The 16,753-nt window shown below is 41.2% G+C and overlaps 1 protein-coding gene across 1 annotated transcript in view; it reads right to left on the bottom strand.

Annotated features, from left to right (window-relative positions):
- Positions 1-5,198, bottom strand: part of LOC103591462 (ryanodine receptor 3-like) — a gene marked incomplete at its 5' end in the record, with an annotated part of 105,580 nt that extends 100,382 nt beyond the window's left edge. Inside the window, one exon of the mRNA XM_008573924.1 lies at positions 5,091-5,198. Within this exon, the coding sequence (XP_008572146.1) occupies positions 5,091-5,198 (108 nt within the window). The remainder of the gene's footprint in view (positions 1-5,090) is intronic.
- Positions 5,199-16,753: the final 11,555 nt, after the last annotated feature.

The raw sequence follows: 16,753 nt of genomic DNA, 5'->3' as shown, positions 1-16,753 counted from the left end.
AAGGCCTTTCATTTCTAGAAGTGTTATGTCAGTTCACATCAAAACCCATTTGGAGTTTCGTGACCCTAGATTTAACATTCACCTGGTCACGTAGCACAGGGCTCACCTTCCTTTGAGGCAGTTTGAATGTTCCTGAAGGATATGTGTGACAGGAGGAAGTAGACCAGAGATGAAGAGAGGAACTGATACCTATTTCCACACTCATGGGCAGTTGTAGGCACTGATCTCATTGAATTCTCACCCAGTTCTATGAGGTAGGTTGCACTTTGAAGATGTGGATAGTAAGGTACGGAAAGGAGAAATCATTTTTCCCGTGGGACATCTCGTCTAGTATAGGCTGGACTGAAAACACACCTGCCTGACTCCAAAGAACTGATACCTATTTCCACACTCATGGGCAGTTGTAGGCACTGATCTCATTGAATTCTCACCTAGTTCTATGAGGTAGGTTGCACTTTGAAGATGTGGATGGTAAGGTACGGAAAGGAGAAATCATTTTTCCCGTGGGACATCTCGTCTAGTATAGGCTGGACTGAAAACACACTTGCCTGACTCCAAAAACTGAGCTTTTCTCACTACAAATGCTGCTTGCTCTAAATTTAAAGTCATTTCTATAGGATGGTGAAGATTGAGTTTAGATGGAGATGGTGTCATCTATTTTGGCCCCACATCCTGATGAAGGTTGGTGGACATTCCATACACTACAAATCCAACCAATAAAAAATGTGAAAATATTTTATTTATATGTATGGATTTTACTTCAAACTCTAGCCATAAAATTGGCTACACTGACAAGCATCTATTCCTTGGTAATTTTCCCCAGAATAAAATTAGATAGGATTAGATCAGATGGAAAGTGATCCAAGGATGAGCTTAGCTAGGGCAGACTCTGAAAAGCACCAAACGTTCTCGGTCCCCAGATCCTCCTCCTCATCATTTAATTGCCTTTTTGACATAAAGCTGGCTCCCTCATGCTATCGGCTGTAGCTAAGGACATTTCAATAATAAAAAACTCTCTGCTGTTAAATTTGGCTGGGCACCTTTGTTTTCTTTGTGAGCAACAAAAATTGCTGCAGAATTGTAAATCCTTGCAAAAAGACTTCTGTACATTCATCACATGAATGAACAAACAACTTAAGTCAATTTTTAAAATGCCCAGTTGCTACACGGCAGTGAACAGACACACCACACAATGACCAATTCATGACTAGAAGGAAAAATTACACTCTTCAAAGCATCCCATTTGGTGGCAGTCATGATCATTAGTGAAAGTAATATCTATTTAAAAGCAGTAAACGCCTATTTCCAAACAGAAAGGAATGGCATGCTAAGGAGACTTCAGCCTACTCAGACATCCCCAGGCTCTCCAGAGAATCTTTATAGTCTGTTATATTAACTCACTTCCTTCTTTGTTTTTCCTCTTTTTCTTTCCTGCTGAATATTATTTTCCAAAATCAAATTAAGTACTAATAGTAAGTGTGCATAGTCATCACTTCAGAAAAGCAAAACAATCAGACTGAAGAGATTATATGAAAACAGAGTTTCTCATACTAGAGGCTGAGAGCTCAGATGGAATTGTGACAGGGTTCCAGGAGGGGTCTGAAGCTGATGTCCAGGTAACTATTTGGAGCCACCAATGAATATTAAAATAATAATAATTTTAACATTTAAAATTTTTTTATTGTGGTAAAATATACATAAATAAACATTGCTGTTTTAAGCATTTTTAAACATACAGTTGGTGGAGTTAATTACATTAGCTATGCTGTGTGACCCCCACCTCTATCTATTTCCAAAACATTTTCTTCATCCTGAACATAAATTCTGTACCCGTTAAGCAATAACTTCTCATTACTCCTTCCCCCTAGTTTCTGGGAATTGCTAATCTACTTCTGTTTCTAATTTTTTTTCTTTTTAATTAATCTTTTCTTAATTGATCCATGATAATTATATATATTTATGGAGTACAATGTGATATTTGGGTACATTTATTCTGTGTGCAATGATCATATCAGGGTATTTAGCACATCTATCACCCCAAACATTTGGTCACCTCTTTGTGCTGGGAACATTCAAAATCCTCAGCCAGTTACTTGAAATTATATAGTAATTTGATGTTGTCTCTTTATATTGCTATAGGACACTAGATCTTATATTCTTCATATCTCTACAATTTTGTATCCATTGACCACCCTCTCCCCATATCCCACTCCCCCGAAATAATAATATTTTTTAAAGAGTACCCTTCTTATCTATGCTCCAACTGTCTTCTCAAGACCCTTCCTTCCATCTCTAATATTTCTGGTAAATAGTAATAGTAATAAATGTGTCAAGATGGGAAATAACTATTAGATCCCTCTTATCTTTAGTAGAATTGCACAAAACAGTAATATAACACATGGGAAATTTCAGAGTCTGACCCAACATGGTGATTATTATTACCCAATGGCTACTTAAAAATGTCATGGATCATTTATTTTAAACTTGAGATTCTAAAAGAGTAGATTCCCCCAATAAGATTGACTATATTGGTTTCTAAATATTGTAAATTATAGATGGCCCCTGAAATATATTACTATATTGAATAAACTTCTGCTACATGGCTGGTAATTAAGGTGGGTCTTACTCATATGTTTCAAAACTAAGGGTTCAATTTTATTAAATTGGTCTTATTCTATCTGGAAAATGAATTATTGCTTATTCCTCTTTAAGACAAACCAAGTTAAGATTATTATTTAAGTTCTTGGCAACAAAGGAGAAACAAACTTTTAAATTTACTTTCTCATCTACAGGACTCCCTAAACCAGTCAAGCTAAACGATAAAGAAAAAGAAGTCCTTTGACATACACTTTCTGGACAAAATATGATAAAATAATACCCAAAAGACGATTCTTCAGTTAACATAGCATCTCTCTATCTCCCCAATTAATATCCTGGGGCCATAAGCAAGTAGGCAGGATCTGGCAGATCCTGTTTGACACTGAAAGTGGTGATATTTAAGACGACCAGGTCTCCTTCATCAAATATTTCTGTATATAATGAGTCTTGGAAAAAGGGTGAGCAATTTTAAATAATTGTTTCACTAAACTGGAAATGTTTGAGGGTGTACAAAAAACATGGGGTGCTGAGAATAACGTTAGGAAGGAGGAAATGAACCCTGATTGGGGTGAACATTAAGCAAACAAAAATCTCACCTGTGTCAATGCTGTAAGGAAAAAAGCAAAGCTCTTCTCAGGTGGCTGACCAAAACATATTATCATAAACTAGGAGTGAAGAACCACAAACAGTTCATGTAAAGGATCCTAAAGATCTAATTAAATATCCTAATTTTATAGGTGAGAACACCGTGGCCCCAAGAGATTAGACATGTTGCCTAAAATCAAATTAAGAGCTGGAGGAAGACCAAACTGTAGACACCGATTCTCTCGATTCTCTGGTCATTGTCTCTCCTACCACAAATGAGACACTTCTATACTATGTATGAGCTCATTCAAGTCAATTAAGAGTAAACTGTGCTACTAGGTAACTGCAAACAGTTCCTACCCACGGGCGTATACTCTCCAATAAAGGAGAAAGAAAGAAAGACTTGGAATTACACTACAGAGTGATGAGAACTATGATGGGAAGAAGACTCAATGTTGCCCAAACACCAGACTTGTGAGGTCGCTGGAGGCTTCTTAGCTGATCTAGTATCTAACCTCGTTCCTTGAAGGATAAGTAGGGATTACATAAGGGAAGATAGAGAGGAAGAAAGCTGTTCCGTGTGGAGCAAATAGCTGGTAAGCAGGATCAGAGGCAAAAGAGAACTGGCATGTTTGAGGCAGTGAAAGGAATTCCACGTGGCCGGGACATTGAGTGCTTGGGGGGATGTGGTAAGAGACAGGTCAGGATAGGTGAACAGGGCTCACCAAATTCTGTAGGGCTGTATGTCCTGTTAAGGAATTTGAAATTAATCTCAAGGTAATGGGAAGACAAAGGAATTTGAAACAGGGAAGTGTAATAATTGGATATGCATTTTAGGAAAAACATTATGACTGTTGGGTGAAAAAATGGGAGGAAGCGGGAAGTGCAGAGGGAAGCAAAGCAGTTAGCAGGCTGTCGCAGTAACCCAGAAGGTAGAGGATGGTCATCCAGCCGAGTGTGGGGGAGTGGGGAGGCTGGAGAGAACTGGTCGGATTTGACATATTCAGGCAGTAGAATTAAAGTATTTGATGACATATGCATTTTAGGAAAAACATTATGACTGTTGGGTGAAAAAATGGGAGGAAGCGGGAAGTGTAGAGGGAAGCAAAGCAGTTAGCAGGCTGTCGCAGTAACCCAGAAGGTAGAGGATGGTCATCCAACCGAGTGTGGGGGAGTGGGGAGGCTGGAGAGAACTGGTCGGATTTGACATATTCAGGCAGTAGAATTAAAGTATTTGATGACGAATGAATCTGAGTCATTAAAGAAGGAAAGAAACAAAAATTATTTTGAAATATTTGGCCAAAGTCTTCCCTGGGAGACCTTCTGACATGGGAATATGGAACACTGTCTCCTTGGTTAAACACTTAAGGACCATTTTACAGACAACAGCAACTCAAGACAGTTCTACACTTGCTCACCATCAGTGAAACGATCAAGTTCAGGACACATGTCGAAGACTGAATTTTATAGGAAACCCCCCCCTCTCTGAACTGTTGTAACCTGTTGTGTTCCACTGGGGCAGTCATAAATCCCCAGTCGGGTTTTCCCAAGAAAAAAGAACCTGACTAACCGGCACCCTCCATCGAAGGCTCTGTCAGCCTCTCCACATTCCCTGGTGGATTCTGGGGTGGGAGAGAGGAGTAGGTTCACTGTCCTATGCCCTGCTCAGGCAGCAATAGTGGGTGTCTCTTCGATCTTCTGGTGGAAGCTGGTCAACCCAAAAGAAGCAGGATTAGGGTTTCTCAATAAAAGAAACCTAAAGTCAAGGAGAAAGATTTACTATCTCCTATGGATCATCTCAAGGGTCCTAAAGTTTTCCAGTTCAAAACCGGAGGGATAAATACAGAATGTGCTTTTGGTCTGTGGTGTTTCCCAGTCCCAAGCTAGGACATAACACAGGTACTCACCCCTTGGCTGCCATTTTCACCCGTCGTGGCAAGCATTTCCTGCAGGGCTCTGACAGAGAGGGATTGTTCCAGCACAAAATTGCAGACGCAGAGATCTGGAGGAATATACTGTGGAAATAAAACCAGAATGAGGACACCTGCTCATATCAGTAAGGGATCAGTCACATAATAACATCTCAAGGGCAAAGAGCCTGTCAATCAAAATGACAGCTGGATGGATTAATACAGGAATGTAAAAAGGGGGCTTTTCCTTATTCAAGTTTTAATTTATAAGAGGGCAGTGAACAGGCAGAAAGTGGCTTTAGACAACAGTAACCAAACTAGGGAATCCATTTATTTGTTAAGAAAACCTGGATATCACAGTATAAAAAGAGGCAATAGTGGAAGTTGAGAGCTATATAAATATAGCTCTGGACAAAGAAATGTCCAAAACTCTAAGAATTAATGACCCCTATAACAATTGTTCTTATTTTTTAGAATCAGTTAACAGTGATCAGTTAACATCATGACATTAGCGCATCTGGAATATTTCTCAACAACAATTAAAGACAGCCTTCTCTGCATACTGACTAGTAAGAGCTAATACTCATTGAGCACTTTGTCTGGGGCAGGCACTGTTCCAAGTGCTTCGCATATATTAACACATCTAATCCTCACGACCACTCAGCAAGGTAAGGACTATTACTATTTCAGTTTATCACCAAGGAAACTAAGGCACAGAGGATTTAGGTCACCTGCCCAGATGTTATACTGGGCAAAGTCAATTCAAATCCAGGCAGTCTTTCTCCAAAGTCCATGCACTTAGCCCTACACTGTTCCTATCACTAATAAAAATATTAATTTTTTTTCACAACTGGAACATTTTAGATCAAATATTTAAGTATTATATATTGATGTAAAATGTACACCTTCATATTAAGAAAGATACAAAGAAACCCAAAACAAAATCATTGCTCTCTGGGAGCTCACAATCCAGTTTAATGATATACCATTTTCCTTGGGAATACAGCTTTTGATCACCTTACATACAAATCCTTTATTTCCTACATGATTTTGGCAGAACATTGACACCATGAGAATAACAGGAATGAGGAATGAGGGCCAGAAGTCGCTGACCGCTATGCCTAACACTTCGAGACAGGTAGAGCTGTTTCCATGGAGCTCCAATTCAGAAGCTAAAGCAAGCTTGCTGCTAAAGCTCAGATAATTTCTCTGACCTTGGCATTTTCACTTTTAAAATTAAGCTAATGAAATTGACCATCTTTAAGTTCCCCTTAATTTCTAAGTGTTTATACATTCTTCATCCCTTCCCAACCTCAATGTTCTCAAAAATAAGATGACGTCCTACACACTAGACCTGCCTACAGTTTTCATTTACTAAAGTTTTAAGACACTCTAAGCCAGGAATGGATCTTCCTAACCCAAAGGCTACTGGCTATGGGTGACTTACATTTTAAAGTACTTTTCTACTAAAGATTTGGGTGAGTACTTTTCTACTTAAATACATTTCTACTCAAGGTCTCTATGGTCAGGAACCCTAAAAACCTAGTCTCCCTAGAATTCCAACATTACAGGAATTTGCCCAATTCTCTTTTTAAAAATGATTTAATAAAGGAAACTATCACACAGGAGGATCACAGCCTTTATTTTATATATTTCTTGCTTTGCTTTCAAAGTCTGTTCCACATCAGGTAATTAACTCATTTGTATGGGACCTGAGCGAGTAGGCAGCTGGTGATGCAGGGCAGAGCTTCCCATCCAGGAAGTGTTTTTAGAGCACATACAGCATCACTGCAAGTAGCATGCAATCATATGATAAAGCATTTCCCTAAAGACCTTATGCCAGACACATATATGAGTACTGTCCAACTTAGTTTCCCAAAATATGATGCCATCTCAGGAGATCTGACTTTTCTAGCACTCTTAGCCTACCTGGATTTCATGTCCCCAGAACAGGAAGCATATAAGCTAGGGTTTGATTGATTATCCCTCCCTTACATCATTAGAGCATATGATTTAGAGATTTTCCATTCAGGAACATCTGCAGTTATCCTTGGTACTTTAACAAGCACTTTTTGGCTAATCAATGGGATGGTTTTAACATTCATGCCCACTTTTACAATAAACCTATGTAGTCATTCTCTATGAAGATAGAAACCTTCATAGCTCCAAGTCCTCGAGATCCTGTCCTTACCTGAGATTGTGTGATTCTAAGTCAGCTTTCTTTCCTCCCTGTGTCTGGTTTGCTTGGACAGGAGACAGGAGCTGCCCTTGTCTCTGCCATCATCCATTCTGATAGAGGATCACATATAGATAACATGGACACTAGGCATGCCATAATTACAGCTGTCCTTTTCTCCAGGTATTATAAGTCCCCAGGTGGTCACAGCATGCATAGGGAGAAAGCCTCTCAAATGGGAGCACTGTTATTTGCCACTGGTTTTCAAAGTTTTCTTAGAGTTTTGTTTCTCTATCTCTAGAGTGTGGCCCCCACCTGGACTCTCTATATTGTAATTGAGCATAACGTCATGCCACTACAACAGCACACAGAACAACATGTGGACAGTGGCAAGGGAGGGAACAAGGCAACTGGAATATCTGGAGAAAAACAAAATCCAACTAGCAACTTGTGACAGGAATGGAGCATGAGAACAGAACCATCTGACCTACTCTGCCAGCTGCCACCCTTAATTAAACTCCAAACCGGCCTGAGTTCCCACATCCACACTCCTGAAAAATGAGCAAAGGCCACTCTTCCATCAAAGCTAATTTATTTGTAACTGTGAGAGTCCCTAGGAGGCCAGCTTATTGTTTCTGTGCTCTGGAGCCTGTGCCTCAGTCACTCTGCCTGGCAGGCTCAGGGCATGTGTTTGCTGATTCTCAGCACGGAAAGAAGGGCTCTGTTGACATCTGTTCTGAAATAGCTCCTCATCACTTTCCCCAGCCTGTCTTTAGCCTAGAGAAACACCATGTTTCCAAGTGTCCTACAGAAAACCTTGAGATGCCAGGGCCCTGAGCAAGCCAGGAACTGGTATTCATTTAGCCCCACTATGTGAAAAATAGTGGGAGGGAAGTGTCCATGCCCCATAAAGTCTATGTAACATAGTATTTTTCTGGGGCTTACTGCATCTAGGATGGGGGGACTCATGCCTCAGTCATTGTAGTCATCTAGCATTTTTCTAGCACCACATAGTAGGCACTCAGTCAGCACTGTTCTAGCTAGGCCTGTAAGGAAGTAAAGTGGGGAGTTCATTACAAGAAGGAAGGTTGCCACCTCTCTGTTACACTGTTAACCACAACCTATTTGTCTTACACAGTTCCTGATGCTTTGAAGTCTGTTTCACCAGATTGTGGGTCCCTTAAAAAAAAAATCAGTGTCTTACTCTACTTTTGGTATCCCCAGTGCATAGAATAGTAGATGCTCAAACTCAAGTCTTCTTGAACGGACACTGTTTCCTCCAAGACTGTCCAGGACCGTGTGGCTGACAGTGACTGTGGATATAGACAACCTACACTGAACCCTCACCTGCCTGGCTAAGCCCCTCCTCTGATCTGTTCATCATTCAAGAAGCCTTTATCCTCCCATTGTCAGGGGCCCCCTCTACTTTGTAAATCCATCTGGTTCACACCCCGCCACGCCTCAGTGATATACCTTGTGAGTGTATCGCTGGCTCTGAAGGCAACACGGGGTATACTGGTGAAGAGGGAACACTGGCGTAGGCCTGCCTGAGGCCAAGTCTGTTCAACAACTCACTAACTGAGTGACATTAGGCAGGCAACTTAGTCTCTCCATGCCTCAGTTTCCTTAACTGTATAATAGAAATATAATAGTACCTATTTCTCAGAATAAGTTAAATTTTTATGTTTAAAGAGCTTTAAATAGGGTCTGGTGCAAATACTTAATAAAAGTCAGACAATATCCAACAAAGAGCAGTGAAATCAAAGCAGCAATAACTGACTTAAATGTTCATTTATATATTTAATATTTTTGAAGTTCCTGTTTTGTGTAAGCATTTGGCAAAATCCCTGCATAATGTCAAGGAAGCAAATGGACAATTTCCAAAGTATAAGACACAAAAGGCCCAGAGGTGAGCAAAGAAGCATGAGAGGAAGCGTATTGAGTTGAAGATGGCTGGAAAGGGTGGGGTGGGGGGGGAGGAAGAGGCTGGTTGGTTGTGTGTGAGAAAGAAGGGGAAGGGGGCCATGCACAGGGAGGTGAGAAGCGAGACCTAGGGCGCAACAGGTGTTAGAGGGAGAAGAGTCGGGAGTCCTGGGGGGGGGGGGGGAGGAAGAGGCTGGTTGGTTGTGTGTGAGAAAGAAGGGGAAGGGGGCCATGCACAGGGAGGTGAGAAGCGAGACCTAGGGCGCAACAGGTGTTAGAGGGAGAAGAGTCGGGAGTCCTCTTGTTAAGGAGGAGTTTGGACTTGGTCTTCAGAGCAATAGGGCCCCATTAAAGGAAGTTATGTGGGAAGCAATGTAATTGAATTTGCATCTCTGGAAGATCATTGCAGGTCCAGCGTAAAGAGGGCAAGACCCAGGCAGAGAGACAGATTGGGAGGTTGTTGCAGTCAACTGGGGAAGGGCTGACAATGGTCTGAATTTAAGCAGTGGCAGCAGCAATGGAAAGAAGGGAATAGATTTTTAAAATCTTGAGAAGTTAGGAGAAAGAAGACCTCATGACTAATTGGATGTGGGAGATGGTGGAGAAGGGGTGGACGATGACCAGGTTTCTATTGTATGGGACAGAGTGCAAAAGGATAGGACTCAGCAAGAACTAGCTGTGGCAAGTATCGGGAACACTGCCTGCTGGGGCCTTTCATTTGGGCCAATAGAAAGGTTCTAGGAGAGGGAAGAATTGTCTGTGATGGTGTATGGGTGCCCCTGCAGGTGTCAGCAGGGGTAGGCTCATCTGGGAGGAGAGGAGGAATGTAGGCAACTGACGTGTATTCTCCACAAAAGGAGAATTCCTGATTAATCTCACTTTCCTTTCCCACGTCCATCCCGCAGCCAGTCGGTACTTGCAGAACATAACAATATGCATTCAAGACTGTACTAGCTGCTGCACGAAAACCAAAATAAGACACAGTTTCTATCCTTCAAGGAATTTCTAACCTATTTAAAGAGAAAGCTCCACTGAACACGAGATGTTATGAAACAAAAGAGTATGTTCAATGCTAAATCGAGAGGTTTGGTATATAAAGTCCTGCAGGAACCATCTCAGGGCTCTTGTGATTAGGAAACGCCACCCAAGCAGAACCTTGGAGTGAAGGGATGAAGAGCATTTATTCTCATTTGAGCAAAAAGGAATTCCTGCACATAGTAAGAACTCAAATTTTTGTTTAATGAGTGATCAAGATGGGAGAGTTATTCTTTTTATTTTCTGTATTGTGTGTATTCTTCCCTTTTGTTTAAAATTCCATTAACTAGCAGCATTTTTAAATTACAGAACCTCTGTCCTTGCCTCCCTTCACTTTTTCACTCTATTGCCCAAAGATAAAGGTCAAGTTCATGAGGGTATCATGAATGGGGAAAGGGAGTGAGCAAAGGAAGGAAAGCGTTCTAGATAACTCCTGCTTATTGATTTTTCTGCCCATACGTCCCACTCCATTTCCAGGACTGAGTAGTTACCTGAACTCTTTCATGTTGTATTACACTTTATGCTGACGGGTTTACAAGGATTCAGCCCTCCTGCCACGGGTGCACACCTGCAAGGTGAAGTGATTTCTCATGTCACTCACCTGGGGAAAAGGAGTGACAATGAAAACAGAGGCCATAATGAAGGAAGCAAAGCTGGGGCTGGGAGAAGTGAATCTCACGTTCTTGGATTCAGGTATGGAGAGTCAAGATAGCCACTGGGATGTTCTTGGGCAACAGATGTTACAGAAGCATCCCATGGGAGAACCATCAGACAGCAGCAAAACTTAGGGAGGCAAAATTGAAGTTCCTTGACCAGCCAGTCTCACCATCAGGATGTCTCTTTTCAGGGATAATTCTTGAAACATCTGAATTTTATTGAGGAAGTTATCTCAGTGTCTAACTGAAGAGAGGCCCCAAGCTAAGACAGGCACTTGGGCAGGTCATGTTTTCCTCTGAGATTCCATGTACACAGGGACAGGAGCAGTAAGCACATTAATAGTATAAGAATCAGAAACTTTAAGCCAGAATGTTGGAATATCTTAGACCTTCTATATTAATTCTGCTTTGGTTATTCCCCAGTATTTATCAGTTTTTTTTTTCTTTTTCTTTCTCTTTGTTTTTTGCAGTTATAGTGTGTTTGATTGTATTATAATAAATTGAGGAAAGAATCTTGGTCTACAAGTGAGCCAAAACATTAAAGAAAGCAAGGTGCCTCCCTGTGGCCAACAGGATGGAACTCACACAGGAAGACCATCACGCAGCAGCAAAACTCAGGGGGGCAAAGTTGGGGCAAAAGTTGGGCAAAAGTTGGTTAACCAGCCAACCTCTCCATCAGGATGTCTCTTTTCAGGGATAATCCTTGAAACATCTGAATTTTACTGAGGAAGATAGTATCTCAATTGTTCCCTTTATGCTCTATTCCTGCTGCTTGAGCTTTAGTTCAGGAGAAAATATGGCTAGTATTCATTGTCATGGCTCTGGATTCCAAACAATGTAGACGAAGGGAGTCTCCTTCTCCAGAAACACTGTGTCTGCTGGTGACAGGTGGAGCTGGACTCAGTCCCCAATGGCTTGGCTTCTGCACACATTGTGTTTATTACATTTCACCAAACAGGACTGACTACCCTCTCCGTGGGGGGCTTGATGTAGTCCTACTCAGAGACACAGATGAGAAGACCTCCTAAGCCCTCCTGGGCAGAAAACCATTCTCTCCTCTAGAAAATGTCCCAGGTCAACCACACCCCGTTGAGTATAGTATGGAATCTGATGAGACCAACTTTTCATGGGGTAGTATCAGGATAGCCAGAGATGGCACGTGTAGTTCATATATCAGGAGCTTTGAGCACTTTACAGACATTATCTCATCTACCTACAGCAGACATGAGCTCATTAACAGACTTCCAATCAATTATTGATAATACATAATTATCTGTATCGTGTTTAAACTTCAAAGGCAAAGGCAGTCAATAACCAAACTAATACCAACAGCCTGTGCCAACCAGACTTCAGCTAAGTATTTTTGCAGTCAAGTGTGTTTTAAACGTACTTTTGTCACCTCTGGAAAGTTGTTGATAGACTATAATGAAGAAATTTATATACTGAATGTTTAAATCCAAAGCTGTTGTCTGTGTCAGGGTTTCTTATAGCCATATTAGAGGTAGATCAATTGAGATACAAGGAATTAGGTAAAACACATAGGTAAGTGGACAAACAAGAATTGAGGGTACTTCCAAAAGTTCATGGAAAAATAAAATTAAAAACTATAAATCTTTCCATGAACTTCTTGAAGTATCCTTGTAGAATCCATATATACATTTTAACTTATCTATGTACCTATCTATATAATTATAGCACGCATTGCACTAAATGTTTTATAAACATTACCTAATTTAACCCTTACCTCAACTCTTTTAGAGAAGAGATTATAGCCATTTTATAGTTGAGGAAACAGACTCAGAAAGGTTGAAACACTTCCCCACAATCACACTGCTGGGAAGAACATTTAAACCCTGACTCATATTGTGCCAATATTCCTGAAGAGAGGGCTTCCATCTCTTTGCCAAGGCTGCAGAATTCTAATCCCACTAGGCCACCTCCCTCCCAATTATTATACTTTAATGTGAAGCTAAGGACTTCAAATTAGGTTCTTGACTAACTCAGAAAGAATTCTATTTTGGAATGGCCAGACTATGGACTGAAGTTATTGGGACTATCAGGGCTCAAGAGCTTTATAAAATCTAGGCTCCTGGCAGGTGAGATCACTTCCATTTTATGCAGTTCTAAAATCTGACACCAATTCACCATGCACACTTTGTCTTCCAATAGGCAATTCATCTCTGGGCATAATGATAGAGTAGGTTTCAACTATGCACATACATGTGTAGATTTAAACAAGTGTACATCCAGATTTTAAACATTTTGAGGGAAGGGACTTTGCCTTTTCATATTAAGAAGTGTTATCATGGAATAGGGTTAAAAGGTATAAAACCTTGCTTAAGTTTTTTTAAAAAATATTTTTCCATAGTAAAGAATAGAGGGTCTTTTGGGAAAGAAAAGTGTGTGTGTGTGTGTGTGTGTGTGTGTGTGTTTCCAAAACAGTAAAGAATAGAGGGTCTTTTGGGAAAGAAAAGTGTGTGTGTGTGTGTGTGTGTGTGTGTGTGTGTGTTTCCAAAACAGTTGAGCTCCAAGTTTGCTTGGACACTGATAACAAAGCTGTTATATGTAAACAGTAAAACAGGGATACAAAATTTATAGTTGGAAAACACTATTTTGGGGGAGGAAAGGAGGAAGATATCAACATCTTTCAAAAGAACACAGTCAAGAAGACCCCTTCTGATGTATGAGGATGTCTAAATCACAGTAATGCAAAGCTCTCAGCATAAAGACAGTCTCTAGCTACTTCTTCATTCCTGGGATGAATGAGCTGCCCTGGGAGGACTGACAGCTGTGAAAAAGCACTACCCAGCACCAGCTGACTTAGGAAAGAGAAGCATTCACAGCCACAGGCAGAGCGATTGCAGTGTCCAGATGTCATGCTGGCCCGAGGTTTACTCTAAGACAAGAGGAAGGAGGGGGTTGGAATAAATTGATCACATGCAAGGAAAAGGGAGAAGGTATCAAATTACCAAAAGGTACTGATTCTCTAAAAATTAAAAAAAGTTTGTGCTAGAGAGTTAAAGAAATATTTACTTGTGAAGAGTGTTTGCTGAAGTGTTTTGTTATGAAAGGGAGGCAATACTGCCACCTAAGAGTAGGGAATCCAAATTGCAGGACAAATATCCTCTGACAAAAGTCTTGCTGAGAAATGCCAACCTAAAGTGATAAAGGGCTATAAAAATAAATAAATAAAAATAAAAACCACAGTCACTGTTTCTTTGCCCATCTCTCAAATACCCAGACATAAAGCTGTTTAAGTGACACTGTTCAACAGATCCACTAAAGTATAGCCTCTCCTAGGGAGAATGTTTATTAATTCAAGTGAGAGCAACATTTGCAACATTGATTATACTTCTGATGATGCTCAGAGATTTTACACAAGAGATTAAATAAACATAAGCTTGTTTGGGAAATATTAAGGCAGAAACATGGTGGGCCCAAGAATGTCCCGGGTTAGATTGCTGAAATGTCAGATTCCGGGGATCCTGCTCCAGGTGGGTTCTTTAAAAGAATATCTCAGGTGATTGTCAATCAGGAGCTCCCTGCCTTCTGCTGGAGAAACATTTCAGAACTAGATCAAACATGCAAATTCAGAGTAAGCCCCTAAGAGTAACTGATTCTCACTCTAGATCCCTCTTTAAAGAGTTCAGTTCATCAAAGTAAGAATTTCTTTCAAATGAATAACCCAATAATTCGAGACCTACATGATTGTTTTTTATGATCTTGCCTGATAATGGCCTCAACCAAAAGTAACACCGACGTGCCCTGGACACCCATATCCTGCCAAGCATCAGTTGTTTCTGGCTCAGTTAAAAAGAATGTTACCAAGGGCCTGGCAAAAATTAGTGCTGAAAAGCATGTGTTCTTTAAAATAAGGAAGAAGGGGCGGCCAAAGAATCAGAGACAAAACGCTGGGCAGCTGGCTTGCAAAACTGCCTGCTGGGGAAAAGCAAAAGTGGCGGGTTGGATGGCTGACTTGGTTTTCGACTGAGCCAAGTTTTTCTCTCTGCCTGGCAGTGCACGGTTGGCATATTAAATAACTAAGGTGCCAATAGGTGGAAACTTGGAACACTTGCCCTGGAAAAACAAGCTGTGTTGATGAGCAGCAACTAATACCTACTGCCGATGGACAGAGATACCTGAAACACTGACTATATGATCCTAAAAATATATAGCCATAAATAAAAGTATAACTGAATGAGTAGCATAAGTACAGTGACAAGCTCTGCGGACATTTAATGGGAACCTGAAATCCCTGGAATTCAAGTTTTCAGTAGGCCTATATAAGAAACTGTGAAGATGTTATTCTAAAGAGCTTGCATATCAGAAAAATAGCAGAGACCAGGACAGGAAAGACAGATTGTTAAATAGGAGATAAAATCAACCACAGTGTCCCATAAAAAAGTTAAGGCTGTAAGCATCAGCAAGGGGAGGATGGCGGGGTACAGGGTGGTGGAATTAGAATCAGGTGAGATAGGCAGAAGCACAGATGGGCTAAAAGCTGAGGGGAGAGGGGAGAAGGAAAGGGTAGTCTCAAGCTATGTTCACGTTTTAGTCTTGGGCTTGGTTTACTTCAGTTTTCAGGAGAGGAACCCAGACCAGCATTGTATCTCCCACCTATTCCTCTGCTATTTCACTCACGCTCTGTTCCCTTTTTTTTTTTTTCCTTTTTGTCTTTTTTCATGACCGGCAACGGATTGCAACCCTCAGTGTCACGCCTGTACCGGACCGGGACCGGCAACGGGATCACAACCCTCGGTGCTGCGCCCACACCTCGCTCAGCCAGTGAGCGGCCGGTCTGTATGTGGGATCCGAACCCTTGGCGGGAGCGCCGCGCTCTCAAGCGGCACACTGTAGCAGTGCGCCACTGGGCCGGCCCCCTCTGGTCTGGGCTTTTACCTTGAGTTCCCTTCTTCCATTCTGCTAGGTAACTAACCCAAGTTACTGAGGTTCCCCATCAACAAGGATAGGGGAGGGGTGTTGTATGACAGATTATAGCCTTTCTTTTCCACTCCTGGATAACCAGGAGTGATCTCCGACACAACGGTTGAGTTAATTTGTCAGCACCAGAGGGAATGAACACATTGATAGAAACTGACAGAGCAATGCCACACCTCAAAGGAATGTCCTTGCTCATGGTGACCTGTCAGACCCTATGAAGATAAACGCTTCAAATCAGCCAGTTGCTCTCCAGCAACATCCGTCCTTATGTTCTCGGTGAACAAGATGGAGATGAAAACCATGTTTGGTTTCCTATTAAATGTGCACATTTGGGGAAGGATGCAAGTTCATTCATTACTATAGCAACTGGAAACTTTCTATGGCAAAATGTAGGTAGGATTGAATATGATGCTAATGAAGTCAAGGTCATAGCTCTACTTTTATTTTGTGAGGACACCATAACCTGGTTAGCACAGCACAGCTAACCTGGCCAGCTACTTTGTCACTGAAGATATTAGTCAAATGAGGAAATGGGTAGGTAAGGGCAATGACTGCAAATTTATCCCTGCCACCACTTCTGAAAGTGCGGGCTGTGGACCACCTGCATGTAAATCATGCGGGACTTTGTTTAACAAAATAAAAGCAGGTTTCTGGCCCGTCCAATACAAGAATGGGAGCTGACAGCTATGCTTGCTCAAATTTGAGAACCACCACCCTTGTGAATGAGCCTTGTGCCAAATGCCACAGACGCTGGCAGGCTTATCATCTTTATGGATAAAGCACTCGACACAATTTACCTGGCAAATTGAGTAGTAAGCAAAACTACAGTGCTCATTTTTCTATTTGAAAGATGACCAGAGGAGGTGGTGGAAATTTTCTCATGAACATCAAAAAGTCCTCCTCTTTCTTGGCTATATATTTTCACAAAA

This window comes from Galeopterus variegatus, unplaced genomic scaffold, assembly GCF_000696425.1.
Source record: "Galeopterus variegatus unplaced genomic scaffold, G_variegatus-3.0.2 Scaffold972, whole genome shotgun sequence".
NCBI classification, from domain to species: Eukaryota; Metazoa; Chordata; class Mammalia; order Dermoptera; family Cynocephalidae; genus Galeopterus; species Galeopterus variegatus.
Note: the sequence above shows the minus strand (reverse complement) of the source record. Positions and strands in the feature narration are given on the sequence as shown.